The 27,254-nt window shown below is 37.0% G+C and overlaps 1 protein-coding gene across 2 annotated transcripts in view; it reads right to left on the bottom strand.

Annotated features, from left to right (window-relative positions):
• PLEKHH1 (pleckstrin homology, MyTH4 and FERM domain containing H1) overlaps positions 1 to 27,254 on the bottom strand; it is a 69,049-nt gene that overhangs the window by 31,430 nt on the left and 10,365 nt on the right. The window contains exons 3-7 of one of the 2 annotated variants that reach the window (XM_051977875.1): positions 13,749 to 13,811; positions 13,023 to 13,172; positions 4,564 to 4,647; positions 2,448 to 2,529; positions 1,601 to 2,355 (exon numbers count right to left, since the gene is read on the bottom strand). In XM_051977875.1, the coding sequence (XP_051833835.1) occupies positions 1,601 to 2,355; positions 2,448 to 2,529; positions 4,564 to 4,647; positions 13,023 to 13,172; positions 13,749 to 13,811 (1,134 nt within the window). The remainder of the gene's footprint in view (positions 1 to 1,600; positions 2,356 to 2,447; positions 2,530 to 4,563; positions 4,648 to 13,022; positions 13,173 to 13,748; positions 13,812 to 27,254) is intronic. The other variant, XM_051977876.1, reaches the window with a different exon arrangement.

The raw sequence follows: 27,254 nt of genomic DNA, 5'->3' as shown, positions 1-27,254 counted from the left end.
AGGATGCCAGGTCCGGTGCTCTATCCTTTGCCCCATCAAGCTGCCTCTAAGTATTTGCATTTTTAAAGAGTTTTCTTTAAGAAAAGGGCTTCCAACTTTACTTTCGCTCCAATATTGAATCACACATACAAAAATCCTTATGTGTGTGGATTGCATGAAATTTGTACAATTGATCTCTAGTGATTTCTAGTGAACCTGGTAATAGTTAATTATGCAAAAATAGCAATCATCAGATTATTAGGCTATAATGGCCTAATAAAAATTAATAAGAGCAAGCTTTTTTTCAGGGAAAGCTAAAATGGCAGGTAAGTCATACCCCTACCATATATTTATTCATGGACCACATCCTGGACCTCAGAGGTCACATGTTGAATAACTATACAGTAAGATAATTAGAGGAAAAAACTGTGGAACAGAAATTTTGTCAGAAGGCTATCTACGCAATGCTTTGTCACTAGGGAATAGACTCTGGGCATTGTCTGGGCTTGCAAAGAGAAGGGCTTGCTCTGTCACTAAGGCAAGATCTGATGAAAATTCAGTCAGGTGAGAAAAGAGGGACCATGCTATCCTACATCAGTGTGGCAAGATTTGAAGTCCAGAGGGCCTGGGTTCAAAGCCTAGGTAAGCATCTTAATAGTAATTCAGTTTTCTGACCTCGAAGATTAAAAGTTTTTGCTAGATGATTTCAAACAGATTTCCTGACTCTAAATCTTACTAGCCTATCAATGGTTGCTAGTTCCTGAATGAACTTGTGGCCCTGCTCCACCTGACTGCTTAGCTTATATACACAATGCTCATTACAGGCAGTCAGGTGGCATAGTGGATTGAGTGCTGGTCCAAAAAGGGAAAAGACTCCACTTAAAATCTACGTGACCTTGGTCAAGTCACTTTACTGATGTCAGCCTCTGTTTCTCACATGTAAAATGGGGTAAGAATAATACTTGCCCTGAATTCAGAAACCCCTGGAAAGATTTACAGGAACTGATGTTGAGTGAAGTGAGCAGAACCAAGAGAACATTGTACACAGTAATAAGAAGATTATGAAATGAGCAACTGTAATGGACTTGGCTCTTCTCAACAATGAGGTGATTCTGGGCAATTCCTATAGATTTGGGATGGAAAATGCCTTTCGCACCCAGAGAGAGAACTATGGAGACTTAATATGGATCAAAGAATAGTATTTTCACTGTTTTTTTTATATTATGTTTGTTTGCTTGTTTTTTTCTTTCTCATAGTTTTTTCTCTTTTTGATCTGATTTTTCTTGCACAAGATGGCAAATATGGAAATACATTTAAAAGAATTGCACATATTTAACCTATATCAGATTGCTTGCTGTCTTGGAGAGAGGGGGATATAAGGAAGGAGAGAGGGAGAAAAATTTGGAAGACAAAATCTTACAAAAATGAATGTTAAAAACTTTCTCTACATGTATTTGAAAAAACAAAATACTATATTAAAAAAAAGAATAATACCTGCCTCATAGAGTTGTTGATAAAGAAAACATGTAAGCCATTTTGCAAACCTTCAAACATCAGAAATACTAGCCCTTATTATTAGGGTTATTCACTCTCCACAGAGAAACAAACTGAAAATTCTTACCCAGGATGGGAACTGATGTAGAGGGGGTGTAGGAGGCTTGTTCCCCATCTCCATCTCCCTGGTACTAGATTTCTCCAGCTCATCTTCTAATTTAGAGGTTGACTCGCTGGCTTTGACTTCTTTCTTATCAGAAGAGGGCTCTTCTGTGTCCATCCTCTCAGATTCTTTCCTTTTCTTCTGGTCAATGTTTGTTTCTTTTGTGGGAAGGGTATGGATTTGGGAGGTCTGGAGAGTACTAATTTCAATGCTCAGCATGTGGTTGAAGCATTCAGTTCTCATCTGGGGCTGGCTATAACGCCGCTTGGCAAGTTGGATGCTGTCCCGGGGGTTACGGAAAGCCCGAACCTTTGGCAGGGTCATGCTGCTACCAAGGACTCCTTCCTTGGCTGGGAACCTCAGCTTAATGGGCATCCCTCTCTGAAAACCACCTAGGATTTCACCCAAGTAAGCTGACTTCTGTAACCCCACAGTATCTCTGGGAGAAAGTTGGGGATCCTTGGTCTCTGGGATTTCTCCGCAAATGATTCTCCCAGAACCTTTCAATGTGTTGCTTACTTTAGGAATGAGGTCTTTGTCCTGCTGGGTTACTGAAGAAGATAAGGAGACAGCTGCTGTCTGAGCCTGGGAAGTTATGTTGCCTTCCATAATTCTTCTCTGGCCTTCCTGATGGGTACCTATCTCTGAAACCAAAGAATTATTCTTTGACTTTCCCTGAAAGGACCACAGTAACTCCCCGGGTAGCACCATGGAGAGATCTAGAGATAGGGAGGAAACAGACAGGTATCCATGACAATGGCATCTTGGAGTTTCCCAGAAAACTGTCCCCAGAGGAGACACTGCTGCCTACCTCCCAAGGCCTCTTGAAGTGCCCTCACTTGCTCTACTAAGCGCTGATTGTAGTTTTTCAGGTGCCGATTCTCCATCTCGAGCTGTGCAAAAAGAAAAACATTCATATATAAACCCTGGTTTCAGCTGTAGATAAAACTAAAAATGACAACTACTATTTGGCCTTTGCTAGAACAGAAAACCTTATTCTCTCTTCCCAGGACTATCTTATTATTATTTTCTCTTTCTCTCTTCTGATCTTGTTTAAAACATCTCAATTTAGATTCTTTTGCCACTCCAGCCTGCCAAGTTTGGGGAACTCAAATTTCTTGCTTTAGTAAAATTTTATGAAATGATCACTTGTAGGACTATTAATGCTAGAAATGACCTGAGAGAGACCAACTCAAATGACCCCTTCACTTTGCAAGTCACTCTCTGTATCAGATTCCTTATTTATAAACAAACAATAGTTATTTGTTTGCAGAAGCTCTTTTCTGGGAGCAGTTTCCTGAGAAATTCCAAGAAGCCATTGCCTTTTACACCATCTATTTCCTCCCCATCTCTAGGTTTCTCCATGGTGACCCATGGGGAGCTACTTGGACTCTACAGGGAAAGTATAAGAATTCAGGGGTTTCAGAATCAATCCCCATTCTGAAGGCAAGAAAAGAGGTCTGGATCCTCCACAGAATTGTTGTCAGGAACAAATGAATTAATAGATTTCTATACATTGTGCTTTGCAGAATTTAAAACACTATGTCAATTGCTTTATTTTTATTATTATTATTTTTGTTATTGGAGAAGGAATCTGAAACCCAGGTGAAATGACTTGCTGAAAGCCCTACAACTAGTTAATTAGTGGCCCATTTGAGAATAGAACTCAGGTTTCCTACCACAACACTACATTAATTATTAGATAAATTCTGATAAGGACATATTAACTACACTGATTGAACTCTACTGAATCCTTTTCTAGTTCTTAAGCACAATCAATACTTTAACTGAAATACTGAGAATATTGATAATAACACTTTAACAGTTTAGTAAAGTCATCTTATTTTATCCTTACAATAACCTTAGAAAATAAATGATATCCAAGAATCCAAGAGGATTCTGATAATCTAGTCTATGATACAAACTAGGCATGAGATTTTGGATAAATCACTTTCTCTCTCATTTCCCCATCCCTCAAATTTTCTAAAACCAAGCTTCAGAGCAGTTGTCCACCAACACTGGTAGACAGAATCTCCACATGGGTGAGTTCTTTTAGCCAGTGAAATCACAGAGACCAGTCAATAGTCATAGATATATTTAAGCACCAACTATGTACCAGGCACTATGCTAAGCACTAGGGACTCAAAGAAGTCTAAAAGGAGGATTCTGCTCTCAGGGAGCTCACAACTCAGATATAATAGTAATAATAATTATTTCTATAAGGCCATATAGTAGGACACAAATGACAGTAGCAAGCACATGATGGGTGAGTTTGGTGGGGCTGTGACCTGCATTTTGTAGGGATTACCCACATTAGTAAGATCACAGATTTATTGGCGTATAAAACTTTAAAGTTTACAAAATATGCTTCTTAAGACAACCCTATTAGATAGATAATAGAATAATTATATAACAACAATATTATTATAATAATAAATATGATTTATTGTTACTATTAATAGATACTATTATTAATTTAATATTATAATAAACATTAATTTAATGTTATGTTAATATTATTTAGGTATTATTATTCCCATTTTTTTATATGAAGCAACTATGGCTCAGAGAATTTAGGTGATTTACCCAAGACCTCCTAATTAGAAAGTAGTGAAGGAAGAACCTGTAGCCAGGTTTAAATATTAATTTCTCAAAATTCAATATACTTTCTATTAAAAAGTGGCTAAGCTTTACCCGTAGTGGGAGATTTATCCTTAGACACTATTTCTTTCTTGCCTTCCTTCCCTCCCTCCCCCCCAAATAACATTATTTAAAGAGAATGTAAGAATTTAGAGATCTGGGAAAAGTTACTTCACAGAAAATGAAAAGGAGAGCATTCCACAGTAAGAACTGAGTGAATGGTTAACCACCGCAGAGCCTCTCCCTATTTCCTCTTTGAATTTCCCAGGACCAGGTGATAATTGTACCTCTCCTAACTTCATGGTCACCCATTCCTTGATCTTTGCGGCTTTCTCTTGAACAGTCTTTGCATCTTGAACTCTTAGCTGCTTCTGAAACAGAAATCACCATCAATTAGAACCGGTTATCAGTTTAGTGAAACCTTTAGGATTAAGGTATGGGACATGTTGGATACTTTTAAAAGGTGAAGTCAAGGAAGATATTCGCAGACAACCTATTAGAGAAAATTAATCCATTAGAAACATCAAACCTACTAAGAGATTATAACTGCTCTAAAGTACTTGTTTGTCTTATATAAGTACTAAGCAGCTGAGTAGCACAGCAATCGAATATTGGATATAGAGTTGGAAGATCTGAGTTCTAATCTGGTTTCAGCATACACTAGCTGTGTGATTCCAAGCAAGTCTTAATCTCTGTATTCCCTGATTTCCTCAACTATAAAATAGCATAATAATAGTATCTACCTACCTGGGTTTTTGTGAGGACCAAATGAAATATGTATGATGTCTGGCACACAGCGAGATCCTTGTTCCCTTTTCTCTCTGTCCCATACACATGGATTTTAAAAAGCAGCAAAAAATATTTTAATTGGGTGTTAGAGGGATTTTTATGGAACTAAAAGGTGCCATTAAGTCATGAATTTTGAAAATTGTACTTCATATTGGAAAATTGGATCATCTAGTTAAACACTTTCATTTTAAAAATGAAGAGGCACATTTCTCAGATCTTTGGAGGGTTGAGTCAAATTTCTAAGAATGTAAGTCATTCCTCAATGAATAAATGATTAACAGGCAATTTTTAGATGAAAAAATTAAAGCTTTCTATAGTCATATGAAAAAATGCTCTAAATCACTATTGATTAGAGAAATGCAAATTAAGGCAACTCTGAGGTACTATCTCACACCTATCAGATAGGCTGATAGAAAAAGAAAATGATAAATGTTGATTTAGATGTAGAAAGTCAGTGGTGGAATTATGAACTGATCCAGCTATTCTGGAGAGCAATTTGGAACTATGTCCAAAGGGCTATCAAACTGTGTATATCCTTTGATCCAATAATCACTAGTGGGTCTGTATCCCAAGAGATCACAAAAAAGAAAAAGGATCTACAGGTACAAAAATATTTACAGCAGCCATTTTCATATTGGAGGGAATGCCCATCAATTGGGGAATAGCTGAACAAGTTGGGGAATGTAAATGTAATGGAATACTATTGTGCTGTAAGAAATGATGAACAGAAAGATTTCAGAAAAACCTGGAAAGGCTTACATGAAGTGATGTTGAATGAAGTGACCAGAACCAAGAGAACTTTGTACACAGTAACAGCAAGATTCTGTGATGATCTACTGTGATGGACTCTTCTCAACAATACAATGATCCAAGACAATTCAAAAAGACTCATAATGGAAAAATGCTATCCACATCCAGAGAAAGAACCATGGAGTTTGAATGTAGATCAAAGCACACTATTTTACCTTTTTCTTTGTTGTGTTTTTTTTTGGCTTTTTCCTTTTGTTCTGTTTTTCTTTCACAACATGACTAATGTGGAAATATATTTACATAATTGCACATATATAACCTATATCAGATTGCTTGCAGTCTTAGGAATGGTGAGTGGGAGGAAAGGAGAAAAAAATTGAAACTCTATATCTTATAAAAATAAATGTTGAAAATTATCTTTACATGTAATTGGAAAAAATAACATACTATTAAAAATAAAATACAGAAGAGACAAAAAGGAAACATACAACAAAATTTGAAGAGAATCAGAGAAATGATGCAACTTGCCCTATGTCATACAATCAGTACTTGGCAGAATCCCAATTAGACCTTAGGTTTCTTGCATCCTATTTCAGGGTTTCTCCTCTTGAATCATGATGATTTGCACTGGAGAACACTAAAATTTTATAGTAGGATTCACAAGATTCTATTTAGATTGTAATTCCCTTTAAATTTAAGTATCATATAGTCCATTATGTTACATGACCAGAAAGGTAAAGGGGGAAATTTAAAATTAACCTTTTAGGAATCATTAACTATGGAAGATCAATTAGAAATTAAGTTCAGATATTTGAAAAAAAAAGGAAACTGAAATTTTAAATGAAAAAGGTCAGTTTATTCACTCCTCTCTCCCTTCTCCCTTCCCCAGGAATATGTAACTTTTTCTATTCAATCAATTAACATTGAAGGAGAGAAGAGTATGGTAGGAAAGTTGAGTTGGGAAAACCTGGATTTGAGTTCTGGCTCTGGTACTATGTGTGTGAATTTGAGCAAATCACTAAATAATAATAAGAGTTAATTTCTCTAGGGTCTGTTTCCTCCTCTATAAAATGAGGGTGATGGTACTTCTACCAGCCATCTCAAAGGCTTTCTATGAAGGAAATACTAAAATGCTATGGAAGTGTGAGCTAGAATTATTTAAGAAAGATGAATACATGAACAGCTGAACACAATAAATATCCCAAGAAAATTATAATAAAAGTACTGTAGAATTTCAGAGAAGGGGAGCCTCACTTCCCAGTGGGGAGATCACAGAATGCTTCATGGAAGAAGAGATATTTGAGTTGGACCTTTGAAGAGATAGAATTTTGTCATGTGGCTATGGGAAAGGTCATTCTAGCAAATAGCATAAGCACTGGGTCACTAGAGCAGAGAATGGATTATAGGTTAAAAAGGGAGAGAGAGGGAATTGGTCACGAGGCTATTGCAATAAGCCATGTATCAGGTAATAGTAATTGGAAATGGGGTAAAGGGAGAGGGGTTTGGAACGATTCTAGAGGCAATGAAGAGATATAATCTTTAGGATTTGACAACTTACTTGAATGTGAAATGAAATGTGGTTAAAGGATGAGGGAGGGAAGTAGCATTGATTAAACATCTACAATGTGCAAAGGCACACTGTGCTAAAGGCTTTACAAATATTATTTCATTTGGAACAACAACAAGGTAGGTTATTATCCCTATTTTATAATGAAGAAACTCAGGGTCACACTGCTAGTGATTTGAATTCATTCCTGACTCTAGGCCAGAGTTCTGCCTGTTTCACCACTTAGCTGCTTCTAAGGAAACTGGAATTCCAAGTGAAAAGAATTCATCTCAGATTTTCAGCTTGGATGACTGGAAAAATGGTGTATCATTAATAAAACTAGAGAATACAGGAAGAGAAGCAGTTTTTTGTTTTTGTATTTTGGCTGGGGTGGGGATAGAAATGAGCAATGTGGCTTTGAACACATTGATCTCGAGATGGGATGGGATATCCAGGTGGAGGTGGTCAGCTGGAAATTGGAAATGAAAATCTGGAGAGATACTAGCCCTAGACATTCAGGTTTGACAGCCTTTAATATTAAAAGTGATTGCTGAGCTATGGGAGTAAATGAAATTGCTCTGTATAGAAGTAATAGAAAAGGCAGTTCTTTGTTAACTGCAAAAAGAATAAGATAAAGATGAAAAAAATATGGATCAGAGAGAGATGAGAAGAACCAGACTGGCATCATGAAAATCAAGGAAGGAGAGATTTTCAGAACAGAAACAGGGATGTTCAGAAGAGGATTAAAGTTTGGAGAAAGAGATAATGGGCTCCATTATGGACATGTTGAATTTGAAATATCTATAGGACATCTAGTAGGTATCTCAAGAAGGCAAATGTAGACTGGAACTCAGGAGAGAGACTAGAAAAGGATATATAGATCTGGGAAGTATTTTTTAAGGATGATATAGTGCTTCTCTGTAGACAGGTCCATGGGGAAGCTGACGAGGTTATCAACACAGTGATTAGAGAATGAGGAGGAGAGGACCTAAGGATAGACCCTTTAGGTACACTCACAATTAAGGGTCTCTATAGAGGATAATCAGCAAATGAAACTGAGAACTAGGGGAAAATGATGTCATAAAAAAACTAGAGAGGAGATCGTATCCAGGAGGAAAAGCAGTGTAAAAGTTTACAGAGGAAAAAAAAAGGGTGAGATTGAGATGACAGACTTGGCGATTAAGAGATTAGTTAGTAAGTTTTGAAAGAGCTGTGTCAGTTGAGTAATGAGGTTGGAAATTAGCCATCAAAGAGTTGAGAAATGAGAGGAAATGGAGGTAGGTATAGAGCTTTTTCAAAGGAATTTGGCAAAGAAAGAGAAAGAAAAGGCAAAAGCTTGAGGGAATGGAAGGGATATATTTCTTTGTTATCACTGGAAAAGGAAATAGCAAATTACTCCAGTACCTTTGCCAAGAAAATCTCATGGTAAGTATTAGTGTCATATAGTCCAAGGGGTCACATAGAAGTGAACACAACTGAACAACAAATGTCTTTATTATAAAGGGAAGGATCATCAGGCTATATTTCAACAGATATTATTCAGCTTTGTGGACGGTAGTTCTCATGAATTTTTTTTTAATTTTTGTTTGGAGAGAGGTTATTTGAACATATTTGTAGATAGGAGAGAAGAAACTGATAGGAAGAGATTGGAGATTAGAAAGAAGATGGTTGTGGGAGTGATCTGCTGAAGAAGACAGAAAAGGATGAGATCATGGTTGCATTTAAAGAAATTAGAGAAAAGGACCTACATGTGCAAAAATGTTTGTAGCTGCCCTTTTTGTGATGGCGGCAAGGAACTAGAAATTGAATGGATGCCCATCAGCTGGGTAATGACTGAATAAGTTGTGGTATATGAATGTTATGGAATATTATTGTTCTATAAGAAATGAGCAGCAGGATGATTTCAGAGAGGTCTGGAGACTTACATGAACTGATACTAAGTGAAGTAGGTAGAATGAGGAAAACATTGTACACACTGGCAATAAGATTATATGATGATCAATTCTGACTGACATGGCTCTTTTCACCAGTGAGGTGATTCAGGCCGGTTCCAATGGTCTCGTGATAGAGAGAAACTTTTGCTCTTACAGAGAAAACTATGGGGACTGTGTGTGAATTACAATATAGTATTTTCACTTTTTGTTATTGTTGTTTGCTTGCATTTTGTTTTCTTATTTTTTCTTTTTTGATATGATTTTTCATATCAGCATGATAATTGTGCAAATATGTATAGAAGAATTGTACATGTTTAACTTATGTTGGATTATTTGCAATCTAGGGGAGAAGGAGGAAGAGAGAAAAATTTGGAACACAACGTTTTGCAAGAATGAATGTTGAACACTATCTATGCATATGTTTTGAAAATAAAAAGTTTTATTAAAAAAAAAAGAAGTTTGTTGAGTAGAAGGGTCCTCTTTTCAGAATGGAATAAAGGCAGTGAAAAGGAGGGTGATATCAAGGGGTTCTGATAAGTAGACAAGGGAGGTCATAGAGAAAGACATTAATTTTTTTCAATGAAGTATAAGAAATAATTGTTTCACCTTCATTTTTATCTTCAAAAATTTTCTTAGGAGTCAAAGGCAAAAACAATGCTTGCCATTGAGGGCCTTAAAGTTTACAAGGCAACAACATGCAAACAGCTAAGTATAAATGATATGGGATAAATTAGATATATTCTCAAGGAAGACACTAGCTTTAAGTAGGACTGGGAAAGGCAGTAAGTAGGATTTGAAACAGGTAGCATTTGATTTGCGACTTGAAGGAAGTCAGAAAAGTCAGGAGGTAGAGATGAGGATGAAAATTATTCTAGAAATGAGAACCAGCCAGTGAAAATGCCTGGAGTCTGGAGGTGGAATGTCTTCTGCAAGAAACAGCAAGACCACCAGGATTATTTGTACTGCACAGGGTTAAAGTATAAGAAAACTGGAAAGGAAGGAAAGATCTTTAAAGATTATGAAGAGCTTTAAAAGCCAAACAAAGGATTTTAAATTTGATCCTTTGGTAACTGGGAATCATTGGAGTTTATTGAGTAGAGAGCTGATAAGGTCATATCTGTTTTTTTTTCTTTTGGGATTAAGTAATGTATCCAAGGACACATAACTTGTGTTTGAGGCCAGATATAAAATAAGATCCTCTTGACTCTAAGGGCAATGCTCTGTCCACAGTGACACTTACCTGTCCCTAGACCTACTCTTTGGAAAGATCACTTTGGTAACTGGTTAGAGGATGAACCAGTCAGTCACCCAGAGGCGTGTCTGAGGTGATGAGACCCTGCATCAGGATGGCGACAGTGGCAAAGGAAATAAAGAGACATATATGAAAGATGCCTTTCACTTCCAAGACTTGCTATAGAAAATGTCATCCACATCCAGAGAGAGAATTATGAAGATTGAATGTAGATTCAAAACATAGTATTTTCACCATTCTGTTGTTTGCTTGTTTTTTCCTTGTGTTTTTTCCCCTTTTGATCTGACTTTTTTTTTTGCTCAGTATGATGAATATAGAAATATATTTAGAAGAATTGCACACATTTAACGGATTGCTTGCTGTCTTGGAGAGGAGGAAAGGGAAGGAGAGGGAGAAAAATATGGAATACAAAGTTTTGTGAAGGTGAATGTTGAAAACTATCTTTGCATTTATTTGGAAAAATAATATACCATAAAAAAGAAAGATACCATGAAGGAAAAATCAGTTGGAATTGGCAATTGACTGGTTGTAAGAGGTGAGGCAAAGTGAGGAAGGGAAGGCAATATCTAGCAGTAAGCTTGGGAGGCTGGGGAGGATGGTGGGACTCTCAACAGTAATGGGAAAGTTAGGAAGAAGGGAAGATACAGGGAGAAAGATAATGTGTTCATTTTTGAAATTGTTGAGATTAGGATGTACACAGGACATCTGGTTTGAGATGTCCGATAAGTGGTCAGAGATACAAGACAGGAGAGAAGTTAAGGTTAGACAAATGAATCTATGAGAACCATCTTCGTTGCAATGATAGCTTGGGAGCTGATGAATATCACCAAGTGAAATACTTTGCAGAGGTCCTCAAACTATGGCCGCGGGCCAGATGCAGCAGCTGAGGACATTTATCCTCGTCACCCAGAGCTATGAAGTTTCTTTATTTAAAGGCCCACAAAACAAAGTGTTTGTTTTTACTATAGTCCGGCCTTCCAACAGTCTGAGGGAAAGTGAACTGGCCCCCTATTTTAAAAGTTTGAGGACCCCTGCTTTAGAGAGAGAAAAGCCTTGGGGCACACTATTAGTAGATGCTACCTGGATGAAGATGCAGCAAAAGAGACTAAAAAAGGAATTGTTAATGAGATGATTCAGACCAGTTCCAATAGTTTTGTGATCAGAAGAGCCATCTATACCCAGAGAGAGGACTGGGAACTGAGTGTGGTTCACAACATAGCATTCTCACTCTTTTTGTTGTTATCTGCTTGCATTTTTTCCATCATTTTATTTTCTGTTTTGATTTGATTTTTCTTGTACAGCCACATAATTGTATAAATATGTATGCATATATTGAATTTAATATATATTTCTACCATGTTTAATATATATTGGTTTACTTGCCATCTAGAGAAGGGGAGTGGGAGAAGAGGGGGAAAAACTAGAACACTATGTTTTGCAGGGACTAACATTGCAGAATTATCCATGCATATGTTTTGAAAAATAAAAAGCTTTAATAAAAAGAAGAAATTGTTAGGTAGAAGGAGAACTAGGAGAGAACAGTGTCATGGAAGCCAGCAGAGAAGAAGGCTGTGAAAAGAGAGTAATTAAATATCTTAACTCCAGAGAGTCAAGAAAGAAGAGCATGAAGAAAAAGCTCTTAAGATTTGGCAATTAAGAGATCACTGGTAACTTCAGAGAGCAGTTTCAGTTGAAAAATGAAGTCAGAAACCAGAAAGTAGAGTTAAGAAAATGAGAGAAAGTGGAGGCACCGAGTGCAGACAGCCTTCTTAGACAGATCCAATGAGGGCTTTTGAGAGAGGAAGAGGCATGGGCATGTTTGTAGTCAGTAAGGAAGGAGCCATGGGGAGAGATAGATGATTGGTGAGGGAGTAAAGGAGATAGAGGGACAATGTTCAGGAGAAGATGGGAGGAAGGGGATCGTTTATATGATAGGTTTGCCTCAGCAAGGAGAAGGAAGGGTTAGGTGGCTTTCCCAGAATCACACAGCTAATGCAGAACTCAAATTCAAGCACTGAGTCCAGACCCATTACTCTAGCTGACATCCTCCGGTGTAGGGTGCTATCATGCTGATACAAACAGGTGTGGTTCAAAGTTCTGGACAATCACCCTAGAATCTCTTCAATTCCCACCACATTATTAAGAGACTTGGTCCTGCGGGAAGCCTCTCCTCAAAGGTTCTTAACCTTTTTGTGTGGGGGACTACTTAGGCGATCTGGATCCTTCTCAGAATGATTTAAGCTGCATAAAATAAACGCATAGGATTACAAAGGAAGTCAATCATTTTGAAATACAGTTATCATTAAAAAAAACTCACAAATTTATGGAACCCAGGTTAACCCCTGGTGATTTATTTTGGTTCTATTCATCAAGGTTCCCTGACAATCTTGCCCAGGAAAACAACTGGGTTTCTTCTTCTCATAGCAGCATTTTGTGCACAATTCTAGACTAAGGGTCCTCTGCAAGTCTTTTTACCTGCTTCTCCACCTGCGCCTGCAGCTGGCTGATTATCTCCTCTTTGCCTCGAATGGTCTCCAACAGCTCCTGGTACTTTTGGTGAAACTTGCCTTCAGGCTCCATGCTCTTCACATTGACCAGTTTGATCTTCTCCTCCATTGTACATACCTTAAAAAAGGTGAGATAAAGAACATGGGAGACGGGAGATGAGTGAGGGACAAATGGAGTGGAATGGGATCTCAACTTACCAGGTACAAAGCCCCCCATCTGGGGACCTACAGGTAGCTTTTGCCTAAGGTAATCAATTGATTAATTAGTATTTATCTAGGCACTGAAGAAATCTGGTAAAACAAATATGCCCCTCGAAGGAGATTACAAATGAAATAGACATTATTTTAACTAATCATTTGGGTGGGGAGTAGAACAGGGAATGATGTGCCAGTGGCTATAGTGTGTGGGTTTGTGGGAAGACATCCTCTCTGCTCTCCCTCTCTTACACCAGCCCCACAAAACCCTGGCCACAGAAGGTATTCTTCAAGGATATATATTTCTTTTCTTCAGGGCTAGTCACTCTTAGCCATGAGCCTTTGAGAGTCTGAGATTATCCTATGCCTCTAAGGAGATTTCTTACTATCTCACATCTACCTGAGTTCCTCAAGCAGCACCAGGGAAGGCCAGAGATCAAAGTCCTCCATTGCCACTCTACCCACCCTCGTCCTCCCCTCATAACTTCCCAGCCCTTACCTGTGTTTCTGCATTTTCTGCTCTGTGCTCTGCTTCCAAGAGTCTTTGCTCCAGTTCCTGCATCTGAATAACCAAAAGGAAAAGGATGGGGGTAGGTGATTACAAGGAACCTCTCAAATGTAGGAAGTAGCCCTGTGGGATGAGATGCCATGATGCAATGGAACACTGGGTTTGGAATAAAAAATTTAAAAAACCACCAAGGTTTGAACCCTGACTCCATTATTTATTAACTCTGTGAGTTTGAATAAGTTGTCTAACTTCTCTGATGTTGAAGGAAGGTGTTTAATAAACCCCAAATCTTTATTTTATTCCTAACCCTGATTTCTGGGAAATATTGAAGGCAAAAGGAAAGAGGGAAAGCAGAGGTTAAGATGGATGTAGTATTATGAAAACAATAAACATGAATTTAGAAAAATTTTGGGAGACATTGAAGGAGAGAAAGGCCTAGTGTGCTATGTATGGTCCATGGAGTCACAAAGAGTCAGACATGACTGAATGACTGAACAAATATAACAACAAAAAATCTTTATATAATTGAGCTATTTTTATTTTTCCATTAAGGTCTTTCTCCACTAAATAATAGTAATAGTAATAATTCAGTCATATCTGACTCTTCATCATCCTGTAGGCCATATTGTCCATGGGTTTTCTTTTTTCTCTCTCTCTTTCTTTCTTTCTTTCTTCCTTCCTTCCTTCCTTCCATTTTTCTTGCTGAGGCAACTGGGATTAAATGACTTGCTCAGGGTCACACAGCTAGGATGTGTTAAGTGTCTGAGATCAGATTTGAACTCAGGTCCTCTTGACTTCAGGGCCGATGCTTTATACACTGTGCCACCTAGCTGCCCTGTCCATGGGTTTTTTTTACTTTGTTTTTTTTATAATAACTTTTTATTGACAGAACACATGCCAAGGTAATTTTTTACAACATTATCCCTTGCGTTCACTTCTGTTCATGGGTTTTCTTGACAAAGGTAGTGGAGTAGTTTCTATAAAGCAAACAGGTTAAATGACTTGCCCAAGGTCACATAGCTACTAAGTGATTTGAACTCAAATCTTCTTGACTCCAAGCTCAGCACTCTATCCACTGAATCATCTAGCTGCCTTCCCCCTCCCTCCAAAAAGTTGTTGCTTAGAATAATAATACTAACATTACACAGCACTTACTATGTACCAGGCCCTATACTAAGTGCTTTACAATTATTATTTCATTTTTATTCTCACAACTATGGCAGGAAGATGCTGTTACTATTTCTGTTTTATAGATGAGGAAATCTGAGGCAAGCTGAAATTAAGTAAGTTACCTAGGATCAAATAGCTAAGTTTCTGACTTAGCTGGAAATGTACTTGCAAGATGTACTAAATTGAAAAAGCTTTAGATGCAAACTTCCAACAACAGGCAATTTTGCCTTCATCTGAGGTCTGGTTGAGCTAAATACAGAAAAGCTTATCACCAAAGGTTTGGCCACCAGGTGATGAATATTCTTGGTTATGGTAGGGACATAGCCTATTGGGCTGTAAAAGGAAGGATTGCATTCCTCATCACTTGATGCAGGAAGGAAGAACCTACCCTGATAAAAGCAAAAATCCTTCAAGCTGTTATTGTTCATCTTTTGTTTTCAAAGGAGAACAATGGTTATCATGGCTGATATCTTGATTTTCTGTGAATTGGTTCTAAGTGAGGTAGAACTATGCAAAGTTGTCATTTTCTCTTTCAATGTAATTGTTGTTGAATGGAAGGACAAAAGTCAAGTTTATTGATGATGATGGGGATTCCTGGGATGCCATCAGCATCCTGGATACCTGACCAAGCTCCAAGTGCTCCACAGCACCTATGTCAGCTGCTTTCACGGCCTTGGGAATAAATTGTTCTCATCTGCCCATTCTACCAGAGAAGCCTTCATGGCTTGGGGCAGACACCACCTAACCCACTGAGGCTGGAGCCCTTTCAGTTACCCTCAGCCTGGTTCAGCTCATCTGCAAGGCAGTTTTGCAGGGAATGGCTGCTATGCATGCTACAGCTTCTTAGAGCTATAGGTGAGAGTATTGGATTTGTAAATAAGTTTTAAAGACTGAAGCGTTTGTCCATTGGGCAACGCTGAGCTGTCTGGTTCAGTGCTCATGTCTCATTTCCTCAGTCTTAACCCCATCATCTCTGAAGATCTAACCTTTTCTATGGTGACTCAGCCAAGTGTGTTTCTTCCCCCTAACCTGGGCCCCTGGCTTTGAAATCTCCTAGGAATTAGTGAGCTGTTTAGTCATTCTGCAATTCCTAGTTCTTCTACCTTCTGATACCTTTCAGTATAAATCTCATTTTTTTGTGAGAATAGGGACAAAGAAGGAAAGAAAGCTAATGCTGATAGCCTGGAATTGGATGAGTATTAAGATTTCTCTCTTCCTGAAGGAGTTACTATGGTATAATGAGAAATTAAATATTTCCCTTTTAGAGAAAAGCTGTAGATAGGGTAAGAACTCTCAACAACCAGTAGGAAGGAAATATCCTGAGCTTCTGCCTGAAAATATTGCTCTTGTCTGTAACAACTATTTTAAAAAATATATTATTTTATTAAATATTTTCCCAATTACATGAAAAAAAATTAACACTGACTTTTTAAAAATTTGAATTTTTAAATCTCCATTTTACCACTCCCTCCCATTGAGAAGGCAAGCAATTAAAAAAAAATTCAACATATTACCTTTGAACATCTATATTTTTCAAAATTCACCAAAATGCCCTCACCCATTCTGTGAGTTGGGGCTATTGTGCCTGTCATTTGAAATAGCCCCATTTCTTTCTTCCTTTCTTCTAATTGTGGTTCTTTTCATAGTGTGACCCCAGTTTTAATAGCTCTTCAAAAAGAGAGAGGACATAGAATTTTAATACTTAAAGAATGTCCATCCAAGTATGGTCTGGAAAGAGTTAAATGCCATGGCTGAATAGAGACTCTGTGAGCAGAGACTAAAAGGACTAAAAGAACTTTTAAAAAAAAACTATATGAGACCAAGTTAACTTGTCAGCTAGAAAGAATGTGAAGAAACATTTTGAGAGAACTTAAGTTTAATTCATTCTGCAGAGAAGACATTTGAAAGAAAAAATAATTCTGAGTGTCAAATACTAGTGTTTGTTAGAAGTCATATTGTGTACTTTACAGTTAGAATGGGGTGACATTTTCTCACAGCTAATATGTTGTTGAAATAGTTAAATAAGTCTTTGAATTATTTGTTACACTGTTAATAGTAACATTGATGTCTGTTAGAGGACTGGCGAGACTTACATGAACTGATGCTAAGTGAAATGAGCAGAACCAGGAGAGGACATGTTTTGATGGAAGTGGATTTCTCTGACAAAGAGACCTAACTGAGTTTCAATTGATAAATGATGGACAAAAGCAGCTACACCCAAAGAATGAACACTGGGAAACGAATGTGAACTATCTGCATTTTTGTTTTTCTTCCCGGGTTATTTATACCTTCTGAATCCGATTCTCCCTATGCAACAAGAGAACTGTTCGGTTCTGCAAACATATATTGTATCTAGGATATACTGCAACATATCCAACATATAAAGGACTGCTTGCCATCTAGGGGAGGGGGTGGAGGGAGGGAGGGGAAAAAAAAATCGGAAAAGAAACGAGTGCAAGGGATAATGTTGTCAATATAAAGTAATCATTAAAGAAAAATTAAAAAAAAACATTGATGTCTGTTTAATGCTGTATAACTAGAATTTGATACTGAAAGAAGAATGAAGGTTTATGGGAAAAGAGGTTATCTTTGGTTTTTAGTAACTGTGGTCAGCATTCAGGGTTAATTAGTGAGAAATTTCTGTTCATTTATGAAGAAATATTTTTAAATTTAATTTTAATTTATGAAGAAGTATTTTAAAACTCTTTGATTGCCTTAGAACCTATTTTGAAAATTAATAAGAAAATAAATCAATATCAAGTAGAGAGGAGTGAAAGTTGTCAACATAGCACATCATAGTCACCCCACAAAGGTTATAAAAGAATCTCAGGACTGTAGAGCTGGAGAACTAGGGAAAAGAAAACCAAAAAGATAAAATGACTCCTCCAATGTAAGGACCAGAACTGAGCTCTTTTGGTTTCAAATCCACCATTGTTTCTACTTTGTCCTGTTGGATATTTCTCCTTTTTTTTTTAACCTAAGAAACTGAGTTTATTCTGGGACTAATTCAGGAATCAGGATAAGCTCAAAGTATCTTTCTAGACTGAAATATGTCCTTGAATCTATTGTGGAATACCATCAAAATCAAAAATGACATAGGACTGAGATCCTCAATCCATTTCTGGTTCAAGTCCACACTGAAAAGACTGGGTCAGATTTTAAAGTGGCCTTTGGAGAGATCTAGGGAGATTTTTTCTGGTTTTTAATTTCTGACCCAGAGTTCTTTTCATCACATCACATAGCTTCTTATGTATTAAAAACTATTGGATGACTCAATCACAGTATCAATAAAATTTCTCTTCAGGCTCACTTCACTTGCTTCACCTGATATTCTTAAAAGTTATATGCAGAATGAGAGTTGGCTAAAAAGCTTGCAGTCATCTGCTATTTGCACTGGTACTAGAAACATGGTTCTATTATTATAGAACTGAACTATAATAAACATGGTTTATTGTAGCCAACTAATGTCCCATTTGCTGCGATGGGACAAAAACAAGGTAGAGATGGGACAGCTGGGTGGCTGGACCTAAAACCTGAGAACTCATTTTTCTGAGTTCAAATCCAGCTTCAGACACTTATTAGCTGTGTGACCCTGGGCATGTCACTTAATTCTGTTTCCTCAGTTTCCTCAGCTATAAAAAAAATTGAAAAAAGGAGATGAAAAATTACTCTAGTACCTTTGCCAAGAAAACTCCACATGGGGTCACAACAACCCAAATATGATTGAAAAACAATTGAACAACAGCAAACACAAGTGAGTTTCTAAACCAAACTCTTTATAACCATTTTATATCCTTAAAGCAAGGCATGGTTAACTATATGTTCCTCTCCATTCCTCTTCATAGCCCAGCCAGTACGCATTTTCTCAGGGATTTGAGGCTCAGACAACAGTTTTTTTGTCCTTTTGACAAGAGAATTTAGCCACTTATGTGGCTGACGATGGAACACACAGTACTGACTCCCACCACCTCCTGTCTGTCGCTCCTTTTTTCTCTGGCATCTGGTAAAGTTGTTATCCTATTCTGTTGAGATCTTGACCTTCAGGCAGTTGCTATGCAACTATCAGGAGATAACATTACAAGCTGATATTATGACTATGAGCATTTTTAAGATTAATAATATAAAAAATAATCAGGAGAGGCCTTGAGAGTTTCTGGAAAATTTCCCACAAGCTCCTGAGTTGAAGTAGCTTTGGGATATTCATTTGGAAGGGAATCTCTCCGTCCCTAAAATCCCTATATTTTATTGTACCTCCAGGAACACTAGATTGCTACCTATGAGCAAGAATACTTTTGGTGCCGAATTAACTTAATTCGGTGGGATAATTGATTCTTTCTATTGTAAAGGTAGAGAAAGACACAGAGTAGGACAGAAAGCTGATGGGCACAGCTTAGTATTTTCTTTCCATTTAGATCCAGTGAAAAATTAGACATCAAGAGAAGCCAACAGGTGGAATATGTCCTTGGTATTTTAGTCTGGCTACTGAATGTGGTTAAGACAAAACATTATTTAGCATCATAGGATTTTAGGCTTTTGATCTTTGAAATAAAAATAAGTTTAACCTCTTCATTTTATAAATAGGGAAACAGACTTAGAAAGGCAAATGGACTTGACTAAGATCATTCAGCAAATTAGTGGTAGATCAGGACTAAAATATCAGGGTTTCTGATTTCCAACTCAAGGTTTTTTCTACCATATCACATTTTTTCCTATGTAATCTTAAGGCTTCAAAAGAAATTTTATTACTTTTTACATCAAGTAATTTATTACTTTTCACATCAAGCATATACGAAGCCCTTAAGGAACAGATGCAGGCAATCCCTGATCTGGTCTTTCTTACCCCTACATAAAGGTTCCTAGGGAAAGTGTCCTTAGTTGTCCTTTTAGCCCAGACTACTGTGGGTCAGGGGGATATTGGCCAAAGTGCTATTACATTAAGGACAGCAGAGAGGGATCTTCTTTCATCTGCTGGGAACCTCACTTATGAATCAATAAGCAAGTTCCCAACCCAACAGCTGGTTATACTGACGTGAAGTGCCTTTGGCAGCAACCTGGCACTTAACTCCTGAGGCTTAATTCCAAAAAGAAAGCCTCAGCACTGTATCAGATGACACTGCAAAGTAATAGCCAGTCATAGGAGGGCCATGAAAGCCCTTCTAAAAAGGTCAGAATGGTAGACTGAAGCCAGGTGAGGGAATTGAGGGGAATCAGAAAACAAGTGGTAGTGGGAACTGAGTGAACCCCACTGACTTCATCTTGTAACTCAATTCTGAATCTAGTTCAGATCCCTTTCTATTCAATTATGGGTCTAGTCTAATTTCTGTCCAGTGGAAAAAACTTTATTCAACTTTAGTGAGTTTGAGAGGACTTTGTTGCATTATTTGAACTTAACCCTGTATGGCTGGGAAGTTGGTTTACCTCTACCTGTTGCTTAGAGGCTCTTAACTGAGGACCCGGATTATGCTGATCAGAAAACCAATCAGAGCTAAAGATAAATGCAAGGAGTTTCATAAAAAGTATACATCTCAAGCAACCTATATGTCTTATCTGAAAACTGGCCCCATATTGGCCAATCAGTTATTATTTCTATTTTCCTTTGACTGAATACAGATATTTGGGGGAAGAGTGAGACACTTCTTTTTCTGATTTTAGACTGCATCTGTTTGCTCTTCCCCTTTCAACTTGGAAAGTCCCTAACCTTCCCTCCAATTAGAAATCAGATTATCTAATTTTGTATCCTGGTGAATTGTTTTCTTTTAATGAACTTTAATGAACCTTATTTGGTTAATTGTTTTCAATACATCAAAATCTACCTTCCCTTGTATTCGGAGTCCAGCTAAGGAGGTCTGGTCTTGATTTGCTTTGCAATAGGCATGAATTGCTTAATATATTGATATATTAAGAAGCTCAAACCTTTGTTTCCTTAGTCATTTCATCTTTCACCTGCCACACAAGACATCTGGATTCTATCTATGGCCCTGCCTGTAGGAACTTTAGAAACCTGAAATAAATTCTAAATTTCTCTCTATGTCTCAACTTTCCCATCTTTAAATGAGATTCACAATTTTTGCTATTCTCTTTCCCACAGAGTGGTGAAAATGATAACATATGGAATTTTACAGGTACAGATATTATCCTATCTGTACAAAGAGGGCAGCAAAAACCTAGCAATAATGACCATAAAATCCTAGTTGCTCCATAACGTTTTACTAATTCGACCATATTCTTTTGCCTTATCTCTCTTGTGGTCCAGAGCATACATTTGCAGGATAGTTGGCTGGAATTAGAGATATAAGCTGGAGTTATGTGACAAAGCAAAACTGAATGGCTTGATTGTTCAATCTTGGTCTGTTTAGTTATCATCAACCAAGACAAACTGGCTATTGACTATAAGTGATGAGGTTTTTTTTTTAAGCTAAAAATCTAGCCTTAGACACTTAATACTTGCTAGCTGTATGAACCTTGGCAAGTCATTTAACCCCAATTGCCTCACCAAAAAAGTTTCAAAGAATCAATATTGTGAAAGGAGTTGGCCATTAAAGAAGGACTTAATTTAAAATGGCTCAGATATAAAATGTCCTAATTTAGAAGATGTGTGTTCTGTTCAGTTGTTTTTAATTTTTTATTACTCATTCCCAGATTTTTAAAAAAAAACATGTATGTAAATTCTAATAGGGTGACAAATTTTAGAGCTAGACAGGGTCATCTAGTTCAACTCCCTCATTAGGACATTCTTGAGAGAAGTGAGACATGGCCACATGGTATAAGTAGCAGATTTGAAATTCAAACTCAGGTCCTGATTGTAGCTCCAGTGTTCTCTTTAACTTACATATAACTGTTTTCTCTTCTAGAAATATGGTACTAGACTCCAGAATCACAACAAAGGAATCACAGAATTTCAAGGCTAGAAATTCTCAGAGTCCACCCAGTCTAATCAATGCTCCCTAAAGAATCCCAGCTACAACATGGCAACCAACAAGTGTCATTCAATTGCCAATGTGGAAAAAAAACCCAATATTGCTGTGGGAGTTTATCACTGGATTTAGAATAAGGAGATCTTAGTTCAAAAATCTTTCTCTGTCTCTTGGCTAACTATGAGACTTTGGGAAAGTTATTTACCACTTTTTAAGCCTTTTTAATATCCTCATTTGTGAAATTTGTATAACCTGCCTCATTGAGTTACTGTGATACTCAAGATGATAAGGTAAGACACTTTGTCATAATTTAGTTATACTATATATAATATTCCATATTCATATGTATATATGTGCATATATGATAATTTATAGTCTGTAGAAAGCAAATAATGCAAACCTTGCTTTCCATTTAGAAAAACTGAGGCACAGAGAGGGTATCTAAATGGCCTAAATTCTCATGCAAGTGAAAATTGAGACAAATACAGAATTCAGGACTTTCAATAGACAATTGCCCTACCCCTCAGATATACAGACAAGATGGTACTACTGGCAAAGCTTATACTAGGCTCTTCAGAAAGAGCCAGAAAAATTGTCACTTTAGTTGAATAGAACCATGAATCCAAATCAATGACATTGATTATCATTTCCCTCAGTTTCCTTGTTTGTAAAATGAGCTGGGGAAATGGCAAATTACTACAATATCTTTGCCAAGGAAACTCCAAATGTGATCACCTAGACATGACTGAACAACAGCAATTATGGACATATTCTTTGAGATCCTGGAGGGAGGAGGGGTAGCTCTATCTGCCAGTATAGCTTGGTTTACAAAAGGAAAGGACTAGGGGTAGCAAGAAGCAATGGAATATAACTGAGAGAGTACTGTATTTGGAGGGGGAAGACTTGGATAAAATATATAATATCTTTGCGGTCTCGATTTCCTAAATTGTAAAGTGGATTGGTGGTAGACTAAATGGTCTCTAATGTCCCCTCTGGCTCTATGGAGATATTATGCACTAATTTAGGTGGCAGCAGAAAGGGAATCTATAGCTACAGAGACTGAAAAGCTCGAGAAGCTGAATAGTTCTCTTATACAGATCTACTTACCAAAAAATGCAACAATAGCAAGAATAACAATAATAAGTCAGGTTTTCCACTATAGGATCCCTTTCACTATCTCTCATATTAATGCTCTTAAACCTTTACTATCTCAACATTATTAAAACACATAAGTTGCCATTGGAAGAAGATATGTGATAGCCATCTTTTTTTTTTTTTACAATAATTATATCAACATAATATATATCACTGCCTTTACTATGATTATAGATTTAGAACTTGAAAGTACTTGGAACGTTATGCAGTCTAACCATCACATTTTATAAATGAGGAACTTGAAACCCAGAGAGGTGAACCCAAGATTGGAACCCAGGACCCGACCCCTAAATCCACTACCACTTTTACAATTGTACCCTTGTGTCTCTGTAAACAAGGCTTTGAGAACTGGAGCCGAGTTATCTGTTTCTAACCTTGGCCAGTCCTTCAAAGTTTTCAGAGGTTCCTGGGAGGTATCAGATCACAGCTTGAGATGGTTTCATGGGAACCAATAAGCTTTTTTTTTTTTTTTTTTTTAAACTCCAGCAGGTTTGTCAGCCAGAAAAGCCATGGGGTGAATGATAGGGCCTTCTGTTACCATAGTAACACAATCCTTCCTCTTGTTTCCCCTTTCCCCTTAGCAGCTACAAAATAAGAATGCTGTGTGTGTTTTTTTGGGGGGAGTTTGAAGGTTTAGGTGGAATCTCTTTTAGAAATAGTCAAAAAGGATTTGTTGAGAGGAAGAGTAAAAGTTTCAAAACAGATTTATATTGATAATGATTGATTAGTCTTGAAACAAAAAGCAGAGACTAATCCCTAAGGCTCAGAGGGAGGTCTGAATGTTTTCAAAGATCAATAGGGAACCTTACATTAACTCCCGAGACAATCTTTCTTTAATTAGGTATTAATTTGGGCTGGGGTGGGTCTGAAACATTATGTCTGAGGAGCTGGGCTAATGACAGTATGAAACAGGACTGGAAAAAAAAACACCTTTGGTGGACCCCAGGTGACTTTAATTTAGGTCCTAGTCTAAGTTTGGACACTATTTCCCTCTCATGAGCTGCCTTCCTCTTTCATCCTTTTTTTTTTTTAATTTTCAAAAAAATTTATAGGATATCTCACCTAGGGCAGCCATTTGTTTGTGTGACCATAAAATGTTGGGCTAGGATTTTTAAGTTTGGAGATATTTGTAGTTCTCTTTTCTGGTTTCATTTAAAGCAGGGGTTCATTTATAATTATAATTAAAAATAAAGATGTAGGGTTGTTGGGGGGTTTTTCATCTCCATTCACAGACCCCTTGAAATTTATTTTAATTTCAGTTTAAGAACTAATGTCTGATCTAATAAGTACAAAGATATTTGCCATTTCATAGAGAAAATTAGAAGTTAGTTAACTTCCCCCTTTGCCACAAAGATTTTGTTTGTTCTTTTATTCCTACTGTGATTGGTAAGTGAGAAGTAATTTTAATTCTGAAGACTTATATGCCCCCTTTGGCGAGCTTGAACAAAGCATTCATTTGCAATCCTATGTATTTGATTTTATATATTTTAAAACATTTCTGAGAAGGGGTTCACAGGCTTCACCAGACTACTAAAGGGTCTATTGATTAGAAGATATTTAATTCCATCTGTCTTTATTTTTTTCCCTAGCGGCCTCTCCCTTCCCTATTAACTGACCTACTTTATTATTAGAACTCAATTATTACACTTCTACTTTAGAAGCAGCCTTGAACATGGCAGAAAGGACGATAGGATCAAAGATTTAAAGCTGAGGGGACCTCATTGATCATGTTTGCTGCATAAGCCTCAACTAGTTTGGAGGTCCTCAACTAGTTAAATCTTAATCACCAACAGCCAATAAAAATCAGGAGAGAAAGTAGGAGCAAGTCTCATCTTCAAGAGACCATCAAAGCAAATGGTTGTTTAGCCCTTTCTATGTGCCTAACATTGTAATAATCAGTCTGGGGAATTTATGCAGTAGACATGCTCTTTATATATTTATATTTTAATTGACTCCTCATTACCTACAAACTCTTGATTGGGACTCAAGGCCTTCTACAATTTTTCTCCTCCCTGACTTTCCAGCATTATTATATTAATCTCCTTCACATATTTATTCCACTTGTAACCCCCAATTTCAAAAGCTTTTCTTATAGAGGCTATAATTACTGTTACTATAGCTTTAATACCTTTGGAATTTTAGGACTTCTCAGTTGGGCTAGCTGGCAGTTTTTGAGAAACTGAGAAAGGAGAATTAGTGAGATTTTAAAAGGGAAACTATAGAGAAGCCACAATAAATAAATTTTTCATTCTTGAGTGAACTATTTTAACTTATTTTTATGAAGAAGTATAAAGATAATTTTAAAATGAAGGAATGTGAAGAGCTGATTTGAGAGATGAACTTAGAGAAGTGAAGAGGCTGTTTTCCTGTCAAGACTGGAAAAAAGCTAGAGGAGATAATAAGAAAGAAGACGGAACTTTTTGGATAGAAGAGAATCTTTCAGAAGATACTTTGTGGAGAGGAATATCTTGCATGAACTGAACTGGGTTTCCAGAAGAAGTTATAATGATGGCTATTGGTGACCCTGGCTGTGACCTATCTCATGGCTAAAATATTGTTGGGATAGAAATGAGATTAGATCTGTGATTTTACTGGTATAGGGAACTCTTAGGTAAGAAAATTATATAGTTCAGCAACCTTTCTTCTTAAGGTTAAAATATTTTTAGTAATTATTTTTGTCTTTGTTTTATTACTGATTACATTGTTAATAAATTGTATACCCATTAATATTAAATTAATCCTAAAAGATTGGGAGTTTTGACAAACTAAAAAATATGAACAAATGCTTACGGGAAAAATGATTTCTTCAGTTTATTAAATAAACAATGTTATTACACAAATCAGTTATTTTAATCATCTATAAACAAGTAATTATAAATAAATACTAAACTGGGGTGAGGACTGCAACTAATTAATGAGGAAATTTTAAACATACTCCCTGGAATATCCCAACCTCATATTGTTAGGCTTAAATATGGGAATGAGGCATAGTGTTGATCTAAAAATGTCACAAGCCCCAGCTATACTGGAAGATCTCCATTTCATGACTTTCCTTACTTAATCACCTCTCCTGGCACTAGATAGTGCCAATCTTTAGATCAGACCCTCTTCTTTTTTATTCAAAACCCAACTTAGATGTCAATTTCCTCACAAAGCCTTCCCTGACTCTGCCCGGTGAGAGAGATCATTCCTTTCTTAAATTTGTCCTAGGATTTTGTTTGAATCTTTTATTTATCTTTATCTCACTCTCTTTTATCCCCAACCCCTGGAAGGTTTTGATTTGTTTTATTGTGATTTTTAATTTTTGGTTGTGTGTATGTGGGTGGAGGGTTCAGACCTGAAAAATATGTCTACTTATTGATTTTTAAATAGTAGCTAGCATTTATACAGTGCTATAAGTTTGCAAACACTTTTACATATGGGAAGGGAATGAAATAACACCTATTATGTACCAGACATTGTGCTAAGTGCTTTTCCTCCCTCCAAACAAATATTATCTCATTTGATCTCATGTGATCTGATAATAACCCTTTGAGGTAGATATTGTTATTATCCCCATTTTACAGTTGAGGAAACTGGGGCAGTTGGAAGTTGTGACTTTCCCAGGGTCACAGAGCTTGTAAGTGTCTGAGAACAAGTCATCTTAATTCCAGGCCCAGGACTTGATGTACTGTGTCACCAGCTGCCTCTAAATGTATGCTCTCTTGGGAATATAGAGCAGACATTTGGAGGCAGGTACCTAGAATGACAGAAAATGAGTCTAAAGACTGTCTCCCCACTCCTTTCCATTCCATAGTAAATGGAAAGCCACTCCTCCCCACACTGAGGAAGTAGGTTCCCCTTCACTGGGTACCTTTAACCACAGTCTGAAATTTCTTTACTATGAGTTGGAATTGATCCCTGCTGAGATAGATCCCTTCTGACTCAAATTCTTGGGAAGTCTGTGCCTACAACAAGGAGACAGTCAAGAGGAGAACCAGGGATGAAATGCACAAATAAGGCCAGATAAGGAAGAAGAACGGATAACAGAGAATTGCCTTCATGTTTTGTACTTTTTATTCATAATCCTTGTTTGTTTATCTCTGCATAATCAGAAAAAAAGTCTTATAAAATTTCTCTTTTCTAGATGGGAACAGAAAGTACAGATAGACTATAATGAATATACCTGGAGATGCTGGCTGTGGAAGAGACACAATTTGGAAGATTCTAAGAGGCCAAATGAGGGGAAGACACTAGATATTTAGAAAATAATCATAGA

Source organism: Antechinus flavipes, chromosome 2 (genome assembly GCF_016432865.1).
Source record: "Antechinus flavipes isolate AdamAnt ecotype Samford, QLD, Australia chromosome 2, AdamAnt_v2, whole genome shotgun sequence".
NCBI lineage: Eukaryota > Metazoa > Chordata > Mammalia > Dasyuromorphia > Dasyuridae > Antechinus > Antechinus flavipes.
Note: the sequence above shows the minus strand (reverse complement) of the source record. Positions and strands in the feature narration are given on the sequence as shown.